General features: G+C 41.1%; 1 protein-coding gene across 3 annotated transcripts in view; it reads right to left on the bottom strand.

The window, feature by feature from the left end:
- Positions 1-2,987: 2,987 nt before the first annotated feature.
- VEGFD (vascular endothelial growth factor D) overlaps positions 2,988-24,572 on the bottom strand; it is a 38,634-nt gene continuing 17,049 nt past the window's right edge. The window contains exons 2-7 of one of the 3 annotated variants that reach the window (XM_081221941.1): positions 19,938-20,148; positions 14,936-15,126; positions 11,401-11,549; positions 10,140-10,240; positions 4,160-4,355; positions 2,988-3,577 (exon numbers count right to left, since the gene is read on the bottom strand). In XM_081221941.1, coding sequence (XP_081078067.1) covers positions 3,451-3,577; positions 4,160-4,355; positions 10,140-10,240; positions 11,401-11,549; positions 14,936-15,126; positions 19,938-20,148 — 975 coding nt within the window. In that variant the 3' untranslated portion in view covers positions 2,988-3,450. The remainder of the gene's footprint in view (positions 3,578-4,159; positions 4,356-10,139; positions 10,241-11,400; positions 11,550-14,935; positions 15,127-19,937; positions 20,149-24,572) is intronic. The other 2 variants (XM_081221942.1, XM_081221943.1) reach the window with 2 other exon arrangements.

Raw genomic sequence — 24,572 nt, 5'->3', positions numbered from 1 at the left:
GATCCTAAATATTTCCATGTATCAGAAACAGAACCAAAGTGCAAAATGGTGATCAGAACCAAGCCACGTAGGTCCTGTACTCTGTATGTGGAAGCAGGAAGACACTGACCAGGGTTCAGCTCTTGTAAAACAATAGAGACTAACAGGTCTCCATGTGTGGCTAGAGACAGGAACCAACCCTGTGGGAGACTGTTACATGGTGGCCTTCAATGAACCATTTTCCTATGCTCACACCCTTGTCTAATCCCTTCCCACATCAACTCTAGGCTTGGCCATGTGACTCACTTGGCCAATGGGACATCGGTAAATGAGATGCAGCAGAAGCTTAATATGTGCTTATGCACTGAGGCATGTCCTGTTGGAAGCTCTCCTTTTGAAAGCCAGTGGCTATGCTGTGAAGAAACTCAGGCAAGATACTGAATGATGAAAAGCCACCTGGAGAGAAGCCCTGGAGAATAAGAGTTCACCTTGGGCATGCCAGTGGCAGATGAGTTCCCATTCACTGGTCACAGAATCAATACTTCACTATTAACTAAATAATCATTTATTAGGCACCCACTGCATGCAAGACATTGTTCCCACACTGAGGATTATGAGTAAATTAGACAAAGTCCAGCTCTTGTTGAGCAAATGACCAAATCCGTTAAGCTCACAATTTTCACCCAACTCTTTCTTTCCTTAAAAGTCTTAAAATGGATTATTTGTGTCATCTCCTTTATCAAGTATCTCAGGCAGTATTTTAATCTCATCCAACTCTGACCATTATGTGATCCAATCTGTTTCCACCTCCAAAGGGTCTCCCACCACACTGCTGTAGTCACAGATTTATGATCCGCGCTGTCCTAGTAATGCATTTGCTGGCCTTGTGGCTTAGATAATCAGGGACATCATGCATCGCTGGCGTTTATTGTGTTTGCTTTAAGCTCTCGGGGCTTTCTCACATATTTTTATTTTGCAACACAATTTTGTGGGTTGAAAAATTGCAGCTCACGTTCCAAAGCTATTAGTATGACAAATATTCCTGTACGATGACCAGTGAACTCTAATAAGGCAATAGGCCAGTTCCGCCACCTCCACCCTAAGGACCATCCCAGCCGAGACCTAGCCTCAGGGATCCAAGTCCAAGTCTCTTGGTGGTTAGTGATGGTTGGGGAGAAAGCAGGGGGACAGGTTTTGGAAGTGGAAAGCCAGATCTCATATATTTTGTCCAGAATTCCCTATAACATCTCCATCTAAATGGCAATTAGGGAGCCAGAGCCACTAACCAAAATATGGTTTGAGTTGGTTTTAGGGCAGATCCAGGAATCCAGTATAAGCCAAGAATTGTGCTCACAGTCATGCTTCTCTTTTGGCGGATAATCCCTTTAATATGTAAAGTACATTGTATTTTTCCAATTGTTTTCATTTATGGAGTGAAATTAACAACTCTGAGATACAGGGAGATGAGATTATCACTCATGCATTTAGCAGGAGAGGAAGCTAAGGCACCATGAGGTGGCTTGGCCTCATAATGCAATTAAGTGGCAGAGCCTGTCCTTCAACTCAAGTCTTTTCTCCTTGTCTGGGATTCGACCTCTCTTTTTAACCAGTCAAGATGAGCAAAGTGACTCTAATTGAGCAGAGTCCCTTGGACCGTCTGCTGCCCCAGCTCTCAAGGGAATTTAACCAAATACTACTGAGGAGGAGAGAGTGGTAGAAACTGAATGAAAGGAGAGAGCGAGAAGCTGAATGCTAATACATTTAAGAAACTAAGTTACCTGTGAGCCCTTTCAGAAGCCTGAGAATCAAACAGTACAACTAGAAGAAAGAAGGCCCACCGACATGAAGGTCATAAAGTGAGGACAGAAGGGACAGTGACAGGACAGGAGTGATTGGGCCAACACCAGTAAATGATGAGGCCATGGTAATGGCTGCACTGTGGGGACTGGTCCCAGGCAAGGTCAAGATCAGCTGTGTCCCCAGGGTAGGGGCTGAGAGCTAAGGCCAGGAAGGAAGCAGAGGGCCCAGAGCCACAGGCTCTGAGAGAACTTGAGCAAAGGAGGGGAGAACACGGGAACTGCTTAGGAGCCCTGAGAGAGAAAGGGCGGGGATTTGAGACAGGATCCAAGCATTCTACCATTCGGCTCCAGGAGAAACAATACAGTTTTTTGCTATGTTTATCGTTCTTTATCTCCTTATTATTGTACTGCTCCACATGGTCTGGCCTGAGAAACTTGGGTTGCACAAGTTTGATTAGGACACAGTTCCAATCGTAAAGAGGTCACAGAGTAGTGGGGAGATAACATGAACATAACTATTTACAAAAGTGTGCAATAAATGTAACAGATTATGTGTGTATCTATCATCTATCTATCTACCTACCTACCTACATATCTATGCAAGATGCTTGGGAGAGCATCAATTTTTAAGTTATTTGCTAAGTAACTTAGTTCTGCTAGAGCTGCTAAATTCCCTCTGTTTTACCAAACTTTTCAGTAAATCTACACCATCAACAAGTTATTTGTGGGAGTATTTGAGCAAAAAAGCAAAGGAAAAAGGCTTGTGCTCCCTTCCTGGGTAGCTGTGGAAAAGAGAGATGAATCATGTGGCCCTGAGAACTGAGATGTGAATGAGACTGATAGTTGAATAAGTGCAGAAACGTGGAGCTGGAGGTGGCCGGAAGAAATATACACCCGCAAAGATGTCAGGGGCACCAGTGGGCTCTCCTCCATCAAGTCAAGGTAAACTGAATCTCAAAGGAAAGACTGATGTCCAGCTGATTTGGGGGTCACACTTATTAAACCTCGTTTAGAACCTTAAACCTTCTGAGAGCTATTCTTTCGGTTTCCCAAAAGTGGAGTCTAGTTTTATTGAGTTCTTGTCTCTCCCACACCTCCCACTTCTGAATTCCTTTCTCTCTGTAAAATATTTTTTTCTTTAGCATAAAATTTAGAGCGGTAGCATATTAAATAACACATGAAATTCTCTGGCTTGAATAATATGTTTATTTTCTTTAAATACACTTAAATATGAAACAACAGGCAGTAGTTTGGTAAACTCAAAACTACAAGCTGGACAGTAATCGGATAATCAGTGCTGATCATACAAATCAAAATCGGCATAAGAAAGAATCAGAATAATTCACAAGAGAGTTGCAATTAGCAAAGGACTCGAAGACTATGCAAACTGCCTCATCTGCTCTGAGTAATTAATCACATGGTACCTGTCATTCCATGATGATCAAACCTTTTTCACTCTCCATTCCTTGGTGTGCAGAGCATCTTCAGTTAGAAGACACCTGTCAGAGAGCCAGGGAATCCTCACCTGGTGTTTAATGGAAGGTCCATCTGGATTCACCACAGTACTATGTAAAACGGATTTTTTTCTAACAACTGGAACAGTGACAGCAACTTGGCAAAGCAGCATGCTGTTTAAAACGACAGGGATGGGGAGCTGGGGATCAAGGCTGAATCAAGGATTTTCTCGATCGTGGAGCCCACGGGCGGCCCTTTTCTCCTTTGAAAAGCGGCAATGCTTTGGACATGCTGGTTTTCCATTTGCACAGGTTCTCATGTGAAAGGGGCATCTGTCCTCACAGCTGTTACAAAAGAAAATAAACATGAGAATTCAGAATCAAGGACTAAGTTCCAAGGAAAAACTCTGATCTGATTTGATTACGTTTTCAAAGTAAAATTTCCAGATACATATTTAAAATGTCAATATAAAATCCTGGATGGTTACCCCACATGGTTTCAAAATCTATTAAAGCACAACTGCTAACTTCTAAGAGTTCTATTCATCAGTAAAGTTCTTGCTATATAAATCCAATGACATCCCCTTCCTCAAAGAAAAAAAGCAAACATATGTGGATATATACTGAGAGAGAGATTGAGCTAAAGAGTCAGCTGATCTGAAGTAATAATTGTTGAAATTTCACCAACTTTAGTTTTTGCTTAAGATCCATAAGCCAACAATAGCAGGCAGGATTTTCTTGATTTCACAATCAGTCATCACTCTATATACTTATTCCGTAGTTGCCAAACCTCTGTTTTACTATCAAAAAGGGGGCTTGGCATTGAACAATAAAATTGGCTTAATAAGGGATCCCACCAAATCTAAATGGTATTTACATTAAATGTCAATGGGCCAAATTTAGGCGAAAGTGCAAAAAGCCATTCACCTGCAGGTGTCTGGGTGAAATATCTTGTGCTTCTGGCAGCAGCTCTCCAGAGTTTCTCTGCACTCAATGCAACTGCAGTTCTCTGGGTGCTGGATGAGATCTCTGGGACATGGCGTTTTACAGACACACTCACAACGATCCTCATCAAACTTCATGTGTGGACCGCAGAGAGCCAGCTCCTGGAGATGAGCGTGATCTAAACGGAAAAAGTGTTGGTCAAAAAATACACCTCACACCTTCCAGGCTATGGGTAGAAACAGTGATGTATTTCCTCACCGCAGATCATAATACTAATATAAAGGATACAGCAATGACAATGAACTTTGATTCCACAGACATCTGTTGGAAAACATGATCAGCTGAGAGAGGAGGGTCTGAGAGGTTTTTGACACACTTAGCTGACCGATATTTCTTCTAGAAAATATACAAAACAACTGGATAACTACTACTCCGTGTCCAATTCTGATCATCGAGTTGAAACTCATTGCAAAAAACAGAGGAGACAGAAACTTTGGAAGAACTTGACAGTGTCACCTCAACATTCTTGAAAGGCTTGGAGGAAAGCTAAGTGTTGAGTTTCTTCCCCAAACCTGCTTCTCTCCCACTTTGCCTCACTTAGTGAACGGTGCCGTCACTCCTGACTCACCCGCCGTGTTGAATCTAATTACCATGTCCACCCAGTTCTGCCTCCCTGAATTTGTTCTTTTTCATCATCACTGCCACGGCCTCAATTCAGTCAGTACCTTGTACTTTGTGTGCAAATGGCACTCACTCACCTCACCACCACAAGTTTTACCCTTTCAATCCATTCTCCACAATATCAAATGCAAATCTAATCATGTCACTCTACTGCTTTATTTTTTTAAATTTATTTATTTTTGGCTGTGTTGGGTCTTTTGTTGCTGCACGCGGGCTTTCTCTAGTTGCTGTGAGCGGGGGCTACTCTTCGTTGCGGAGCGCAGGCTTCTCATTGTGGTGGCTTCTCTTGTTGCGGAGCACGGGCTCTAGGCATGAGGGCTCAATAGTTGTGGCTCGTGGGCTCCAGAGCACAGGCTCAGTAGTTGTGGTCCACGGGCTTAGTTGCTCTGCGGCATGTAGGATCTACCAGGACCAGGAATCAAACCCGTGTCCCCTGCATTGGCAGGCTGATTCTTAACCACTGCGCCACCAGGGAAGTCCCTGCTCTACTGCTTTAATTACCTTAAAAGGTTCTCTCTTTCCCAATAAGAGTCAATTTCCCCACCAAGACAAAAGAGACCCTCCATGAGCTGGACCCTATTAACCTCCCAGACTCATCTTCTGTCTCTCTCTCATGTATCCTATGCTCCTCCATACCAAATTATAGTACTTTCTGTTCTCGTGACATGTCAGGGTCTCTCAACCCCATGCTTTTCGCCTTGTCGTTCCCTTTGCTAGTCATCCTTTCCCCATGATACCTTTCCCAACTTCAAATTTAGTTAAGGGCCCTACCCTGTACATATTTCCATTCTGTCCTTTCTGGTACTGCTTACATTTGTCTGTTTATTTCTATGTTTCCTCTGTTAATGAAAAAATCCTAAAGGTTATAGGGATCAGGTCTCATCGTTCTGGCATAAAATAGGCACTTGATAAACATTTGCTGAGTTTATTTGTTGTAATACAAGGGTCCTGAAGCAGGCCGATATATGGAGATTCTGAAGAATCCCATCTAGCATTCCAAGACATTGGGTTAAGGCATATGGTCTTGCCAATATCTGGCCATTAATGATATATCAAAATGGCAATCTCATGTCATCCAACCTCATAGTCTTAACTGCTCTGTGACTGATGATCTTTGAGGGCTCATGTGGAATGGGTATTGAAAGGCTAGATCTGAGGATCCTCCATTCTGAATTGTGTGAAGAGGAAAAAGGTAAGCTTTGTAAGCCATATGCAGATGCCAGGTGTCACTTTGGGGCAAGATGAGACTAGGTAGAAGCTCCTAAAAGATTTGCATGGATCACTAGGTGGCAGTAGAGATTCACTTAGAACACTTCAGGCTGTCCCAACTCCATTCTTGGAGCCGTGGTTTAGGGAAACACAGTCTACCAGGTATTTGCTGAACTTCAGCAAGGTAGTTGGCAGTGGCTGACCTCAATCCTTATAGATAAGTTGAAAGTGACAGAGAATGGACGTAGGAGAGCTGAGTGAAGCGGTAACTGGCTAAGGGTGATATCTGATGTATTGTATATCAATTTCAATCCTAGGGAAGTTGATGATGGGATACCAATGTGTTAGGTCCTCAGCCTTGTTCCATTTATTATTTTAAATCAATAAACTGATGGAATTTTTCCAAGTAAATTCTTGAATTTGTGGGTATCTTGAGGAATTTAAAATCTAGAATCAGGACTCCCTAATTTTTTTTTCTTTTTTTGGTATTCTTAGTTTTCTTGTTTGTCTGTTTGTTTTTTAAAACAGTTTAGAGCAGTGGCCTGAATCTAACAAGATGAAATTAAATTGGACTTGGATTCACTAACTCACATATGCTCATCCAGGGAAGAGAAGTTATTGTAGAAAAGGCAGCTGGCTTAATAGCCACATGTGTGGGAAGAAAAAGTATTTAGTGAACAGTAAGCTCAATATATGTCATCAGTTTGATGAAGCCACTGGAGAAGTGACCATGAACTTGGCCTACATTAACCGAGTTGCAGGAGATGAAAATGAGAAGTGATGGGAAGTGATCCAGGCTACCCCGTGCCTCTCACTTCCATCATTGCCACAACTTCCCAAAAGGTCCCCTTCCTCCTTGCCTGCCCCCGGCCAACCCATCCTCTTGTACGCGGTCACTCGGTTGATTCTGTTAAAATTCTAACTGGTGCTGTCACTGTCCACTTAAACCAGTTGAGTGGTTTCCTTTTGCGTTTAGCATCACATCCAAGCTCTGGGACACACTTTACAAGGGTCCCCTGTGAACCTCTCCAGCTTCCTCTCTCACATCTACCCAGCCCCCTCCTGTAACGTCCCCACCATGCTGACCGTCTTCCAGCAGCCAGACACACTGCGGTCTTTCACTTCCAGCCCTGAGCGCTCATTTTCCCCTGGCTCAGAACACTCCTCTCTCTCCACTACTCTTCCTGCCCTCAACACACATGGGCGCTAGCTAAGTCCCTCCCCAGGAATTACCTTCAGCAGAAAGAAGCTGCCTCACCCAAGGTTATATCCCCTCTCTGAGGCAGCCCTTATCCAGTGACGAGTCCATAGGACCCTGCCCCTTTGCCTCAATTTGAGGCATCCCGCCACGGGCTGTCCCAGTTTCAGCTCCCCACAGGCTTGGCTAACGCCTCTCAACAACTGCAACACGGTTCAACTTCTCCCTCTGCCCAGTCCTGCCCCCGACCCGTCACCTTTGAAAGCAGTCCTGCATGTAAACCTCCAAAGTAGAAATCTCTCTCCCAGGAGCTGTGTACCAGGGAAAGCTTGATTAGAACAGCCTTTAAGTTCTATATATACAGCTTTCCACAATAACTTTCTTTTTAAAAATTTTTTTATTGGAGAATAGTTGATTTACAATGTTGTGTTAGTTTCAGGTGTACGGCAAAGTGAATCAGTTATACCTGTATCTACTCTTCTTTAGATTCTTTTCCCATATAGGCCATTACAGAGTACTGAGTAGAGTTCCCTGTGCTGTACAGCAGGTCCTTATCAGTTACCTATTTTATGTACAATACTGTGTATATGCCAATCCGTCTCCCAATTTATCCCTCCCCCCTTCCCCCTTGGTAACCGTAAGTTTGTTTTCTACATCTGTGACTCTATTTCCATTTTGTAGATAAGTTCATTTGTACCATTTTTTGGATTCCACATAATAACTTTCTAACACAGTTTAAAAATGGGTCACATGGAGAAAGAATTAGATTGGTTTTACATGGTTCCATAGGGTAAAGCTGAAGTAACAAGTTGATGCTCTAGAGCTGGGCTATCCAACATGCTGGCTACAGGCCAGAATGCACATGAAATGGCAAGTGTGAATTGAGATGTGCTCTAAGTGTAAAATACACACTGGATTTCAAAGACTTAGCACAAAGAATGAAGGGTATACCCTTGATAAATCTTATATTGCTTGCGTGTTGAAATGAGAGTATTTTTTATATATTAGACTAAGTAAAACATTAAAATTAATTTCATCTGTTTCTTTTAACCTTTTTAATGTGAGTACTATAAAATGTAAGTTGCATATGTGACTCTCACTGTAATTCCATTGGACAGCACTCTTCTAGACAGAGAGAGAGACAGATTCAGGTTCAATATAGTTTATTAGCAACAAGAGTGTGCCCAGTGTAACTGGGATGCCTCAGTGGGTTTGTCAAGTTTCCCCACGACTGATTTATTTCCTAGCAGAGGATGGCTGAAGACTTGGTGGGAAGGATGTACATGACATTCAAGATTGGCATGGGCATTTACAGAGTTACTGTAGGACCCAGCAATCCCACTCCTGGGCATATATCCAGAAAAGACGAAAACTCTAATTTGAAAAGGTACATGCACCCCAATGTCAGCACTACTTACAATAGCCAAGACATGGAAGCAACCTAAATGTCCATCAACAGAGGAATGGATAAAGAAGGTGTGGCACATATATACAATGGAATACTACTCAGTCATAAAAGAGAATGAAATAATGCCATTTGCAGCAACATGGATGGATCCAGAGATTATCATACTCAGCGAAGTAAGTCAGAGAAAGACAAATATCATATGATATCACTTATATGTGGAATCTAAAAAAATGATACAAATGAACTTATCTACAAAACAGAAACAGACTCACGGACATAGAAAACAAACTTATGGTTACCAAAAGGAAAGGGGGGAGAGGATAAATTAGGAGTTTGGGATTAACATACACACACTACTATATACAAAACAGATATACAACAAGGACTTACTGTATAGCACAGGGAACTATATTCAATAACTTATAATGGAAAATAATCTGAAAAAGAATATATATATAAAACTGAATCACTTTGCTCTACACCTGAAACATTGTAAGTCAACTATACTTCAATTTTTAAAAAAGATCTGCATGGGCATTTAAACTACATGAACTTTAAGATTCCCTCAAACCCTGGGTTGAGCTTTCATGAAAACACTTGGAAGCTGAGAGACAGAAGCATAGGGAATAGCTTGTTATTTACAGTTTCTAGGACAGATTCCTTAGAGCTTAATCCTTACTAATGTTGCTTGTAGATCACAGTTGGAAACAAGCAAGGTTCAAATTGCATGATTCCTTACGATCTTTACAGTGGAATCACGTCAAGTCTCTCAGAAGTCAATAAAAAGTGGATTCACTTTCAGCCAGATGTTCATAATCAAAAATCAGAGCATTGTAAGTTATGTGCAGTGACGAGAGCCTAGCTCATCTGGTTCCCAACTCCCCTGAGGCCAATAGCCGTGTTTTGCTTTTACTTTGCCCTCGTTTCAGAAGAAGTCTTCTCTTATTCCCCATTTTTTTCAAATTATTGGCATGTTTTCACATGACACAGTTGAAAAAAACCAACACGTCCAAAATGACCTTACATTCCTGTAGGACTTTTATATAAATAACTTAGCAAAATGTGGTTGACTCGTGTTTCATTCTGAAGTGGCTTTCATTAAAGGTTATCATCCCCTTTCAAATTCAATGTTTGGGGATGCTCTAATCATTTGGGTCTTTAAGATTAAAAAGCAGAACGAGGCATTGGTAGACTTACTATATAATTATAGCACAGAGGTCTCTGGAATCTCACTGCTTCTATCACTCTTGGCTGTGTGTCTAGAAAGTTACTAGACATTTTGGTGTGTCCATTTTGTAATTGTAAAAAAAAAGGGATATTAATCATACATTATAGGATTATTGGGAGGATTAAATGAATTGATACATATAAAAGGCTTACAAGATCGCTTGGCCAATAAATACTAGTTGCTATTGTTGTTATTATTATTATTATTACTATTATCATTTCACCACTGCTGTGATTACCTTCCATTCCGGCGAGTGGATTCTCCTCCTGTAAAACACATTTACATTTGTTGCTGTCCCAGAGCATGTCAATAGGACAGAGTTTCTTGGAATGGGAACAGCTAGGAGGAGAAAACAATAAATCAGATTTTAAAGCTTTCAAGGGTAGTCATACCTTTGGAACATTTTTTTTAAATGTTGAATACATTTCCGAGTGGAGAATAGTGAAGATTTTTAAGGAGCTTAATTCATATTTATGAACAGCATGTTATTAGATAGTAATTCTGTAATTACAAATATTCTCTGTGGAAACGTTTGGAAACCAAACTGTAATTTTGGAAAGGTATACTCTTTTTAAGAGGATTGGTGTTAAAAACTATGTAAATTAGCTGTCAACAGAGCTTATTTACCCCAAGTGAATAGTGTTCTAACCCAGCTCCTAAGCATTATGTCTGTAAAACGGAGATAAGAACACTGGCCAGGACAGCAGGAAAATCTGGAGGATAAATGTTCCTTTATTATGAGCTTTCTTTTCTACCTGGCACTCACACAGTGCGTTTACTCCTTTACTTTTGCAAGATCTAAGTATCCAACTTAATTACTTTATATTTTTATTCAATAGTTGTGATTTGCCCTTTTGTTTCTCTGTAGTAAATTCTTTTTCCCCAAATCAATGATTCTTACCTTTGATTTCAGGACACTTGAGGGTGTCATAATTTGTCTCATAAAGAATCACAAAATACTCACAAGAAAATGTCTAGGCAAATTAAATTTAAGTCATTTTTCATTTAAAATAATATTTCCCATTTGGTCGACTTAACAGGAAGGCTTAAAAAATGCCAGAATCAGATGCACACAGTTGCGCCACTCCCCAACGACTCCAGGAGCCTTCTTTCCCCCTCCTAACTTCGGGACTTAAATATGTAAACAGCCTGAAATGGGTTTTATCTAATGCTTGTTCTGGAATGAGGAACAGATGCCAAATTGGAGTCTGGAGTAGAGTTTTACAACTGCATCAGACTATGCATATTAAGAACAAACGTGCCCACAGCTTGACATGCTGAGTTCAAAACCACTGAACTTTCTGATCCTACTGCAATATACATGTAACACGTCATAAAAAATATACTTGCCAAACAGTTATTACCCGTAGATCTGGGTTAGAACCTAAAAGACAAAGAGCTTGAAGAGAGAGCGATGACTCTGTAATTAATGAACTATTCTCCACACACAGCTTTAGCCAAGGCAAGAACAAGCATGAAGAAGTCTAAGAAATGCTTACCGATCTTCTTCTGGGATCTGGATGGATCTTCTAATAATCGAGTACGGATGGCGGGGAGCTGTTGGCAAGCACTTACAACCTGTATGGTTGGCAACTTTAACAGGCACTAATTCAGGTACTGATGTCAAAGGTACTGATATCTCAAAGAGCTAGAGCAGAGAAAGAGAACTATAATGCATATTTAAAAAATAAGAATAATTTCTACAGTCTGCATTTTTGCCTTTGTCCCTTACGGTAATGACTTTAGCAAAGTCGTCCATTAAGAATACACTACCAACGTAAAGTAGATAGCTAGTGGGAAGCAGCCGCATAGCACAGGGAGATCAGCTCGGTGCTTTGTGACCACCTATAGGGGTGGGATAGGGAGGGTGGGAGGGAGGGAGACGCAAGAGGGAAGAGATATGGGAACATATGTATATGTATAACTGATTCACTTTGTTATAAAGCAGAAACTAACACACCACTGTAAAGCAATTATACTCCAATAAAGATGTTAAAAAAAAAGAATAGAGCTAATATGCAAACTATTATATATAGGATGGATAAACAACAAGGTCTTACTGTATAGCACAGGGAACTATATTCAATGACCTGTAATAAACCATAATGGAAAAGAATATAAAGAAGAATATATATGTGTATAACTGAGTCACTTTGCTGTGCAACCGAAATTAACACAACATTGTAAATCAGCTATACTTCAATAAAATTTTTAAAAAAACAGAACTAATAAGGCTAAGGGCTGGCATGAAGGAAAGAATTCTGGGCTGGGTGACAGAAGACCAGGGCCTTAACCAACTTTATCAAGTATTTAAGTTTTGTCAAATCTCTTAAATTTTTGGTGTCCCTAGAACACCTGTAAAATGGTGACCTTGTAAAATGGTAATCTTGTAAAATGTTCCCTGCTCCTGCTTTAAGCCTGAGTGTGAATTGTAAGGATTAAATGAAATTATAGCTATGAAGTTTCTTTGCAACCATGGTGAACAGATCACTGCTCAAAACGATTTACTTATCTCTTCCCATGCCATCTCCATTGGAGGAATATAGTTTTCTGTTCCTTGACTTTGGACTTGGCCATGTGACTTGCTTTGGTTGAGAGGACATTAGCAGACATGACACAAGCACAGACTTGAACTGTGTGTGCATGCATTTGCTCTAGCCATGTGAAGAGCATGATCTGGCAGGCTTGCTGGTCTAAGGGATACGAGACACAGGGACCAGACCTGGACTCAACCTGCAGCTTGCCACCAAGCCCAACTGAGCCCACTCTAAACTAAATGAATCTCAGATAAATGAATGAGAAAAAGCCATCGTTGTTTGAAGCCACTAAGTTTTAGGGTGTTTATTATGCAGCATTATATAGTAATAACTGGCTGATACAAGACCATCATGCCCAAACAATGATAGGTAACATGAATATCATTCTATGTTTCTATATGCTAGCCCCTGTTGTAAGCACTTTTATATTAATTCATTTACCCTTGTAACAACATTATAGGGAGGGTTTTTTTAATTACCCCCCTCCAACTCTACAGGTGAAGAAACAGACGTACAGAGAGGTTATATAACTTGCCTAAGGCCACGTAACTATTGACTGGAAGAGTAGGGATTTGAACCTAGGCAGTCTACTCTAGAGCTAGAGGGGATACTCTTAAGAATATGCCTTATTACTTTTTGGAATGAAATTGCTGTGACCAGAGGAAGCAAGATGGGATCTCCACAAGCAAAATTTACTTGCTGAGAATATCAGTTACTTTGTTTCTAGAGAGGCTCTCTGATGTATGGATGCGTTTCAACTTGATTTTAATGCTCTGTCCATTCAATCAGCATTCCATGTAGTCCTTACTACATAGAGTGTTCATTTATTCACTTAGTTTCTAAGATGTATTTCACTGAACAGTCCATAACTTTGGGATGAGAGGTAGTTTTTCTTTTAAAAAAAACACTATTACAATGTTCAAATATGCATATTTGGAAAGAAAAACTGCTGTACATTTACACTTAAGCACATTCTTTAAAACTACTCATTTGTTGAGGACAGCAGTCAAAATACTCCATTATCTACTGTTAAGTGGAAGCAATCCATTAAAGTTGTGTTTAGCCTGACCTTTTTATATGTAATGGCACTTCCATGAGTCTAAGTAAGAGGGTGTTTTTAGAGTGTTTATTTTGCATGAACTTCATCTTCTTGCGAAATTTTTCAGCTATACTCTAGGGTAGAACACGGTCATGAACTAAAGTCTCTTACGTTATGCAAGCTTTGTTTCCACTGACAGTTGATGCTTAGCCATACTTATGTCATTTTTTTCCCTGACTGTCAAACAGCAGAGGTCAGAATTTTTACAAGTTCCAAGATTCTCTAAAAGAATTTAGAAAAAGAAACTCTTCAGTTTAAGGGATATTTTAAGTAGGGGGAAAATTAAGGATAAGTTAACCTAGTATCAAACAAATCAGGATTCCATTCTTTCCATCCAATTAAGATAATTACCTAACATGGGTATATTCAGTGCATAGGTAATTTTATTGCACTACCTCTTTTCACAATCATGAGGCTATATTGTAGAGGCAAATGTGACAATTAAATGAATATACCAATACACGTGAGGAATTTGCGACACAGAACCAAAAGGAATGTAGTTTGACTTACAGCTTTTTAATGTTTTGCTAAGTTTGTTATTACTGCTCTTCTATGCCACGTTTATTACATTTCATAACAATATGGTAGCGACAGAATCAAAAACTTATCTACTGAGCAAAAGGAATTTTATAAGATGGAGAGGGAAGAATTATTTCTTTCATGGGGACTGGAGGATTATTTTCAAAGGTCTTTTGTGCTAGATATTTTCCCTGTGTGCCTCCGGAGACGCCATCCTCTTTCCTTCCTTCCCCACTGGGCTGTATCCCAGGATGCTGACCTCCATGGAATGGATCTATAGGCCCTCTTGCCCCCCACCCCCCTGCCGGGCTAAGGGTTGGCAGTGGCTGCCCCTCCTCCAGCCAGTCCTGCAGCCCGCTTCTCCATTTCCTCTCTCGGTTCCCATAACCCCTCCATCCTCTTGCCTCTTCAGTCTAAGGGTGGGAACAGCTCTCCCTTTCTGCCAGCTCTGGGTACTTCACCAGCCCTTTCTCCTTCCCCCACCCATCACTGAACTCTTCTCACTCACTCCATTTGAACAACACGGAACCTAATGAATACACAAGTCAGTGTGGCTATCTTCGTTCCTTTAAACGTCTGTTCTAGTAACTTCCATATGATTTTCTGATCCTTGACATTATAGCATCAGAGAGACAGCAGCTGACAAGGGTTCAGGCTTTGGAGTCACCTGGATTTGAATCCCAGCTCTGCCACAAGCTACCTCTTTGAGCCTCCATTTCCTTATCTATAAAGGAAGATGATAAGCTACCCATTTAGCTTATCTCAGGGTTATATGAGATGACACACATAAAGCGTTGAGACAGTGCTTGGCAATCAGCTGAGCTGTAGCTGTCGACACTATCAGCGTCAGGGCTCCAGAGAGGGCTGATGTCCTCATACCTGTTTGGAAACGTACGAGGTGCTGGTGTTGACACAGACGAGGCTCTCTTCATTGCAGCAGCCGCCACACCGGAACACGTTCACGCAGGGGGGCTTGAAGAACGTGTCAGTGCTTCTCCCCAGCTCGCTGGCCACCTCCACGCATGTCTCTCGAGGGCTGCACTGCGTCCTTTGCCATTCCTCATCTATAACTGCGGAAAGGCAGCTCGTTGGGCCAGCAGAACAAAGGGCCCTGACATGCCCACGTGTGCCAGGGTTACACTCAACACCATCATTCTCACAAGTGCAGCGCTTGGTGATTTCACTAGATGGGTATTTGGGGTCAGTCCTTTAACCAAGGATTGTTTGCAGAAAATTTACAACCAAAATCTGCGTTCCTTCCCATTTATACGATCCCTTCGTAGACTCTAATTCTACTTGCCGTTGGTGATGAACACCATGTTATGGATATAACTACGTCGGGTACATCTGGAGAAGCCTGCTAGTAAGGAAGTAAATGGATGCACATAAAGCAATGACATGTAAGCATTATTTATTAAGCAATTTACACGACACAGCTGGATAGCATTTCTTCTCCTTGAAGCCAGGTGTGGGCAGGTTTTAGTACCATTAAGAAATACATTTCGGGAATTCCCTGGCGGTCCAGTGGTTAGGACTCCATGCTTTCACTGCTGAGGGTGCGGGTTCAGTCCCTGGTCGGGGAACTTAAGATCCCACAAGCCGTGCAGTGCAGCCAAAAAAATAAAACAGAAAATTAAAAAAAAAAAAGAAATACCTTTCTATTGGTTGCTTAACTAACTATATATGGCAAACACATGAATGAAAAGTTAAGTGGGGGCTTCCCTGGTGGCGCAGTGGTTGAGAGTCCACCTGCCAATGCAGAGGACATGGGTCCACGACCCGGTCTGAGAAGATCCCACATGCCACAGAGTGGCTAGGCCCGTGAGCCATGGCCGCTGAGCCTGCACGTCCGGAGCCTGTACTCCGCAACGGGAGAGGCCACAGTAGTGAGAGGCCCGTGTACCGCAAAAAAAAAAAAAAAGCTAAGTGGAACTACTCTTTCCTCAAGTCAGAGTGTTCTCATTTGCAAATGCCCAATACTGATGTTTCTATCAAATGATGAAATAAGCTGGTTCATTTCTTAAAAAAAATATTTATTTATTTATTTATTTTTGGTTGTATTGGGTCTTTGTTGCTGCACGTGGGCTTTCTCTAGTTGTGTTGAGCGGGGACTGCTCTTTGTTGCGGTGCGTGGGCCTCTCACCACGTTGGCCTCTCCTGTTGCGGAGCTTGGGCTCTAGGCGCACGGGCTTCAGTAGTTGTGGCACACAGGCTCAGTAGTTGTGGCTCGTGGGCTCTAGAGCGCAGGCTCAGTAGTTGTGGCACACAGGCTTAGCTGCTTCGCGGCACGTGGGATCCTCCCAGACCAGGGCTCAAACCCATGTCCCCTGCTGGCAGGTGGACTCCTAACCACTGCACCACCAGGGAAGCCCAAGCTGCTTCATTTTGATGAAAGGAGCAATATTCTGGCCATTCTAGCTAATTTGTGGGAAAAAGAAACAAGCCTCGGGCAATCAAAGAAGGTTACATACCATTCTTGTAAAACATACTCGCTTTTCTCTCCAAGTTTATTTTTTTAAATTAGATTTTGATGCTTTGATACTTAATGTTGCATAGCCTTTCTACAGACGTTTTTGGGAAATGATTCAAGTTTATGATAAAGACAATATTTAAAGACTTTCTTTTAGTTTGCCATAGAATTGTAGAGTTGATTATACACTGGGGTAGAGGGGAGTGGTGAAAACCCTTAGTGGTTGGCAGCTTCTAATCTGACCCTCCATCACGTCCACCTCCTGGTGTTCACACCCTGTATAATCCCCTCCTCTGCGTGTGGGCTGGACCTAGTGACCCGAATGTTATGAAGAGAATACAGCAAGAGTGATGGGATGGCACTGCCACGATTAGGTTAACAAAGACTGATCTCCATCTTGCTAGCAATCACCATCTCTCGCTGGCACTCTTCTGCCTTCTCAGCTTGCAGGCTTGGATGAAGCAAGTCATCATGTTGGAAAGGCCCACATGGCAGGGAGCTGAGGGTGGCCTCTACCTAACCACCAGTGTGGAGCTGGGACCCTCAGTCCAACAGCCTGTCTGGAACTGAATCTTGCCAACAACCTCTGAGTGAACTTGGAGGCACATCTGGCCCCAACTGAACCTTGAGATGCTGCCTGTGACCCAAGCTGACACCTTGACTGCAGCCTCCGGAGAGACCCTGAAGGAGAGATTCCAACTGAGGCTATGTCTGCAATTCTGAACCACCGAAACTGTGCAATAAAAAATGTTGTCTGAAGCAGCTAAGTTTGGGGTAATGTGTTACACAGTGATAGATAAACTCTTCTCTATTTTTACCCCATCTTCAAAAATTTGTAAATGGTCTCTGCCCAGATTCTGAATTCCCGTATATGTGAACGTGTTTCTACCAGAAGGGATAGAGAGAACTTCTATCTGGAGGATACAGATAAAACATCATTGCTGCAGATCTGACGCTAGTCTCTAAATTATTCTCTTAAAACATCTTTTCCACAACCTTTTTCCTTTTCCACCCATTAATCTCAGATTTCCTCATATGTTGCTTTCTTCAATCACTGAAAACACAAAATACGTTTGGCTGGCTGAAAAGCACTGCATATACTACACAATTTACCTAAACTCTGTTTTTTCATCATAAAATCTTCTAGTCCAAGAAACCGTTTAAAATGTCCGATTATGAATATTTATATATAGAGTCTGAAGGTTGTAAACATGAGAGATAAATTACCCAGTTAGGTACTATTTAATTCACTATTATTAATCATAAATCCTTGAAAAAAACAAGTAATCAAGCTATAAAAACATTCCTTGCTTAAAATGCTATTTAAATGTTGCTTTCTATTTTCTTTTCTTTTTTTTTTTTTTTTTTTTTGCGGCACGTGGGCCTCTCACTGCTGTAGCCTCTCCCGTTGCAGAGCACAGGCTCCGGACGCGCAGGCTCAGCGGCCATGGCTCACGGGCCCAGCCGCTCCGCGGCATGTGGGATCCTCCCGGACCGGGGCACGAACCCGTGTCCCCTGCATCGGCAGGCGGACTCTCAACCACTGCGCCACCAGGGAAGCCCCTCTATTTTCTTTTTTATAAAACTAAGTTTTCAAAGTCAGAACATTGTGTGGAACTATGACCAATGACACTGAGCAAAGGCTTCATACCTCTACTTTCACTACTACTGCCCAGCAGGACTGCTCTTCCTCAGGGAATTACCCTGAAATCCATGAGGGAGAGTTATAATAAATTATAATTGGGATACCACACCGATTTAATTATTTGCTGCTTCTAACTTACTAAGTAACTTTAGATGATCCCGCCCCCACCATGTAACAAGAGACATTTTAGAGTTAGCAAATTCCATATTATTTGTTTTTTAAAGATATTTTTAAAAAATTTTTATGGTTTCCTCCTTAGAAAATGTCAATTTCGACATGAATGACTTTTTAAAATCACCTCCTCTTGGTTTCGTGGTAATGCTTCTCTATCTCCATCTTCACAGAGCATCTCCAGGCTTGCCTCAGGCCTTCAAACAGGTAATCTGGTTAAGGCCCTGAATCTCCAGATGAGGTCTGATCCCTTTACTTTCATGAAGTCCTTGCTAATTCACCACACAGAAACAACTAGAGCTTCAGATCTCTGGCTACATTGGGTTCTAGGCCATGGTTCCAACCATCTCAACTCATTTAGACACAGTCATACAGATGCGCACCAAGCATCCTCTTCACTCCCGGGCTCTGGTGCTACTAAGGTATTGATACCACCTATGCACAGCCTTCCCCGCAGCCAACGATATCGTCCTTTTACAAACGGAAGAAAATAAAGATAACTCTACAGAGAAAGAACAGAATAATTTTGGCTGAGCAGTCAATTTAAATTATGCAATAGCTACAATCCATTACCAGGTAACCATATGTTAATCAAATCTAAAATGCTAAATCATCAATGCCACGGTGGTTTCTTGTGCTGTTTTGACACATCATCAAAAAAGTTAAATGCCTAATTGGAGGCCGCACAACTGTATTTGGCAAGCATGTCATTCATTATAGGACAGTACATACAGACAATAGTTTGCTTATAAAGGTCCTCCAAACCTTACTAGGGAAGAGGCATTCTCTTTATTTCAAATCATGTTATTTTCTAGTCCAGCGTCTGGATTCTTTTGTCTAGAGAATTTCCCCCTCCATTATTCACTTAGTAATACCAATATGCATTATTCCAACTCAGCTTCTAAATTCTACTTTTCATTTTTACTTTAAAAAAAATCACAGGGCTTCCCTGGTGGCGCAGTGGTTGAGAGTCCGCCTGCCGATGCAGGAGACACGGGTTCGAGCCCTGGTCTGGGAAGATCCCACGTGCCGCGGAGCGGCTGGGCCCGTGAGCCATGGCCGCTGAGCCTGCGCGTCCGGAGCCTGTGCTCCGCAACAGGAGAGGCCACAACAGTGAGAGGCCCACGTACCGCAAAAAAAAAAAAAAAAAAAAAAAGATCACAGAATTTTGAAGACATAAAAAAGCTATACCTAATCTATTGGTTTTTATCCATGTATGTATGGTCGTAGAATGCTCCTTATTAATGAATACCCAGGTTGTTTCATTTTTTAAGTAAACTCAATTATTATTTTTTTCTATTAAGAACAGGCTTTCTGGGTTCCTTTTGCCCTCACATCTCTGAGTTAAGTATATTTCCATATTGGGAAGTGTTATTTGGTGTTGAATTTTGATCTCAAAATCCTACTGGGTATACTTCTCTGTGGAGTAAACACAGGAAACCAGGACTCTCCACTAACACTGAAGCTATGAAACCAGACCCCCTTTTTTTTTCTCCCAGACACGTGCCCGCCCTACTCAAACTTTTAGAAGAAGTTGGCGCATTTGTTACTCTCTGATAAAGAGTAAGAATTGGCCTCCGCACACACACACCTACCTTTTAGTGTCTCAATGTCATAGAAAGTGGCCGCAAACCTGGTAGACCGATGGGATGCTGAGCGAGAGTCCGCACTGGTGAGACTTTTGAGCTTCAGTCGGCATCTCCACAGCTTCCAGTCCTCGAAGTGGGTGATCTGCAGTAGTTCCTCCAAACCCGAAGCCGCCCTCATCTGCTGCTCAGATTGTTCTAACATTGACCGGGATGCCCGCTTAAAGCGAAACAAAACAAACAAAAAAACTGGCTTACAGGCAACTTTCTCAAGTTCTAGTTTGTCTTGATAATATTCATTGCTAACACTTACAAATGTAAGTAAAGCTAAAAAGAAATTAGATTATGGAACCAGTATCTAGGAAATGGACACCAGTACCTAGGAGAAATGACATCTACTAGTTGTGATTCACATTCTGTTCATTTATGATTGATGGAATGACTTATTCCCCCAGGGTTCTCAGAACACTTAAAGACAGTATCGTAGTGGGTTGAATGGTGGACGTTTAAATGACATGTCCACGTCCTAACCCCCAGAACCTGCAAATATGACTCTTTTTTGGAAAAGAATCTTTGTAGATGTAATGAAGTTAACGATCCTGAGATGAGGTCATCCTGGATTATCAGGGTGGACCTTAAATACAAAGATAAGCATCCTTATAAAAGACAGACACAAAGGAGAAGGATTTATGAAGCCAGAGGCAGAGACTAAAGTAACGCAGCCACAAGCCAGGGGTCGCCTGAAGCCACCAGAAGTTGGAAGACTCAAGTAATGATTCTTTCCGAGAGCTGATGGAGGGAGGATGGCTCTGCTGACACCTTGATTTTGCAAATGGATTCCAGAACTGCGAGAGAATAAATTTCTCTTGTCTTCGCCATCAAGTCTGTGGTAATTCAGTATGGCAGCCACAGGAAACTAATATAGATTTTAAAATCACACTATTTTGTGCAGGAGCCAATGACAATTGTTTTCATCTGTTATTTGAGACGCTGACCCACAAAGTCTTGGGGACCCTGCCTACAGTCACACAAGAAGGAAAGATTTTAAGAACCTGATAATCTGAATTTGCTGACTTCTAACCCTCTGAACATTTTTTCCCTTTTTAAACCTGTTTACTATTCCAAAGACATGATTTTTTTTCTGAAAAAATACACTTCTAGAGCTTATGTTGAAAACTTCCTTTCCACACAGTTGCATGAACTGTATTGACTGATACAACCCATGGATTTATGAGGAAAAAAAAGACTTGGCTGATAAAAGATTTTCAGTATGCAGTCGAATTGTTCAAAATTAGGGACTTGGTTATATAAATAATGATATATGCATACAATGAATACTATGTGATCGTCAAAACCAATGATGCAGATGTATACTGGGACAGAAGGAATTGAGTCCTCCCTGGAATGTGCTGGAGAGACAATAAGGTAGTCTGTCTATGGTTAGGGACGTGGATTTTCTCCTGCTGAGCCTGTGGTTACTGAGTTTATGTTCTGCTGTGTGGTTTGCATACGCATGCTGAGGATGTTTTTTTTTAGAGCTGGGGTGAGGGAGGGTAGGGAGGCAAGAAAGAGTGTAGCTGCAGGATGGTGCTGAGACAGGAAGGTGGAGTGAGACGTGAAAGTCAGCTACCTGACAGGGGGAGGGGCAGTGGGGGAAAACTGGAGATGAGCAAATGGGACTGCCATCTGGACACTGGGTGGTGTGATGTACATCCTCCTCCACTGCCCCTCAAAAATTTTAGTTAAAATCTGTATCATTTAGCAGTGTTTTGGGAGTGGGATTTTTTTTCTTCTTTTAAAATTTTTATTATAGTTGGTTTACAATGTTGTGCTAGTTTCTGCTGTACAGCAAAGTGAATCAGGTATACGTATACATATATCCCCTCTTTTTTGGATTTCCTTCTTATTTAGGTCACCACAGAGCACTGAGTTCTCTGTGCTATACACTAGGTTCTCATGAGTCATCTATTTTATACATACTAGTGTATGTATGTCAATCCCAATCTCCCAATTCATCCCAACCCCCTTTCTCCCCTTGGTGTCCATACACTTGTTCTCTACGTGTCTCTATTTCTGCTTTGCAAATAAGTTCATCTATATCATTTTTCTAGATTCCACATATATTGTTAATATATGATACTTGTTTTTCTCTTTCTGACTTACTTTACTCTGTATGACAGTCTCCAGGTCCATCCACGTCTCTGCAAATGGCACAATCTCATTCCTTTTTATGGCTGAGTAATATTCCATTGTACACATGTACATCTTCTTTATCCATTCCTCTGTTGGGGATTTTTTTTTAAGCTATGATGATGGATACTGAGAGTTGTCCAAAAGTGGGTGTTCAAAAGAGCAAGTGTGGTCCCAGTCATGTACGATACAGTTATGATATCTCTTTAAAAATTATGTGCGTGTAATGTACATTATATGTACATATATATAATTAACTATGGTTAATAATATGTATCAAATTAAATATATATGTAATATCTGGAGGAATATACATGAAAATATAAACAATGGTTAATTTTCTAGATCAACGGTTGTCAAACTAGAGCCCCCTGGCATAATTTAGTCTGCTGCCTGCCTGTCTTTATAAATAAAGTTTTACTGGAACACAGCCATGTCCATTTACTTACATATTGTCTACAGCTGCTTTTATTCTAGAATGGGAGAGTTGAGAAGTTGCAATAGAGACCTTCATAGCAGTTTCAATCTGAGGCCACCTGTCCTTTTTTTTTAACAACTCCTTAATGTTCTCCATTGTTTTATTTTTCATTACTCCATGTATTATATTGTCTCTATTCTCTTCTTTGAAACATGTATCAGACATGTATTGGAGCCTTTTAATGATCTTACATGTGCTTTCATATTTATCTTTTTCCTCTTCATGTTTTAAATGCGTGACAGGTAATTGGTTCCTCCTCCCAATCAGCAATTCTCCAAATGTGTGAGTCTAGAGTTTAAGTTTTTAATTTCAATTACCATATTTCTAATGTCAAATATTTCTACTTTATTCTCCTTCCCATCTGCTTTTTGTTTCATTTCTGTACATTTTTCCTAATTTGACATTTTTGTTTTATGAATATTAGTCCTTTATCTCTTTGAAGGTTGTAAATAGACTTAAGTATTCAAATTGTTTTATATTTTAACTTCATATATATGAGTTGTATCCCAATTATTCATTTTATTGGCTGTCTTTCTCAGTAATCATTACCTCTATGTGCTTTGGAATTTTGTTTAGTAGTTTCATCTTCATTGGGAGATTCGTTTTTTCTTTCTTCATTTAAAGGTCTGTGGTTGCATCCCCTGACACTCAGGGCCCTGGGTCCAGAATCTTACTGAGTATTTATGACTCAGGGATCAGCTCAGCTCAAGCCCTGCCTCGTCCCCTGGCTCATGTTAAGCAGTTTCATAGAACACACAGCTCCAGGCAGCCAAGAGCAGTAACTCTTCCTCTTTCATGGATCTGATGGATTGCACTCATGGAGCCCATTACCCACTGGAACTGAACTCTTGGCGGCCTCCACCTTCCAAAACAGTCCATCAGTTCTGCAGCTTCAGCTTCATGGTTTTTTTAAAAATTTATTTTTCTTGAGATACAATTGACAGCGTGGTATAGGTTTAAGGTATACGACGTGTTGATTTCTTCAGCTTCATGTTTTTGGTACCATTTATGCAAATGTTTGCCATTTGCAGATGTTTACCATCCTGTGATCAATTTTACATTTTATCGATCATTGCTACGGACTATAAACCATCTCAAAACATGAATGTAGAAGGTCATCTTGCTTGGAAGTCCAGATGTGAATGTGAATGTGTGTGTGTACATGTGTGCATGTTTTAATAAAAGTGGGAAAATCTTGAACATGTTTATGACCTGAGGGAAAGAACCAACAGACAGGAAGAAACGGGACATATGCATGAGAAAGCAGGGACCTAGAGGGGGTGGTGTGACATAAGTTCCAGAGATAGGTAGACAGAAGATGAATGAATGAGAGGGTCTGAAAGAGGAGGCTCATAGAGATGATGCGGGTCTGTAGATAGCAGGACTGCCTGGGACCTATGATTTCTCACTTCTTTGAGAAGTTTGAATCAAGGCAATTTTCTGGGAACAAGGGCTGGAGGAAGCTTGAGCATAGATAGAGTTTGGGGAACAGGCAATGAATTTCAGGAGCGTGCCACAGCTGCTTCATCTAAGAAATCTGGGGATGAAATTGAATAACTGCCAATCTCTCCAGTGACTCAAATTCAATGATGTGCCATCAAGGCTCATTTTTCAATAGTCTCTCTTTTCATGATTATTCATTCCCTCTTCTAATTGGACGCCATAACTACTTCATATTCAATCCACTCTGCGAAATAAAATTTTGTTACAGCACTGCTTCCCCATCAAAATAATGAAAACAATCAAATAGCTTTTTATATGTTTTAAAAATTGTACTCTACTGAGAGGATTTTTATTTATTGAGGCAAATCCATAAATACGGAATGATAAGGCTTCATAGCTCTTACAGGTTTCAATTCAATCTGAGAAATATTTTTACATTATCCAACCATGAGAGCTCAGAGGGAAATAAACCTCTGGATTGAATTTAAGCCACTGAATGGCTCATACGACTTACCTCATCATAAAAAATGAAG

Source organism: Mesoplodon bidens, assembly GCF_964165515.1.
Source record: "Mesoplodon bidens genome assembly, chromosome: X".
Classification (NCBI taxonomy): domain Eukaryota; kingdom Metazoa; phylum Chordata; class Mammalia; order Artiodactyla; family Ziphiidae; genus Mesoplodon; species Mesoplodon bidens.
The sequence above is the reverse complement of the archived record's forward strand: the minus strand, read 5'-3'. Positions and strand labels throughout refer to the sequence as shown.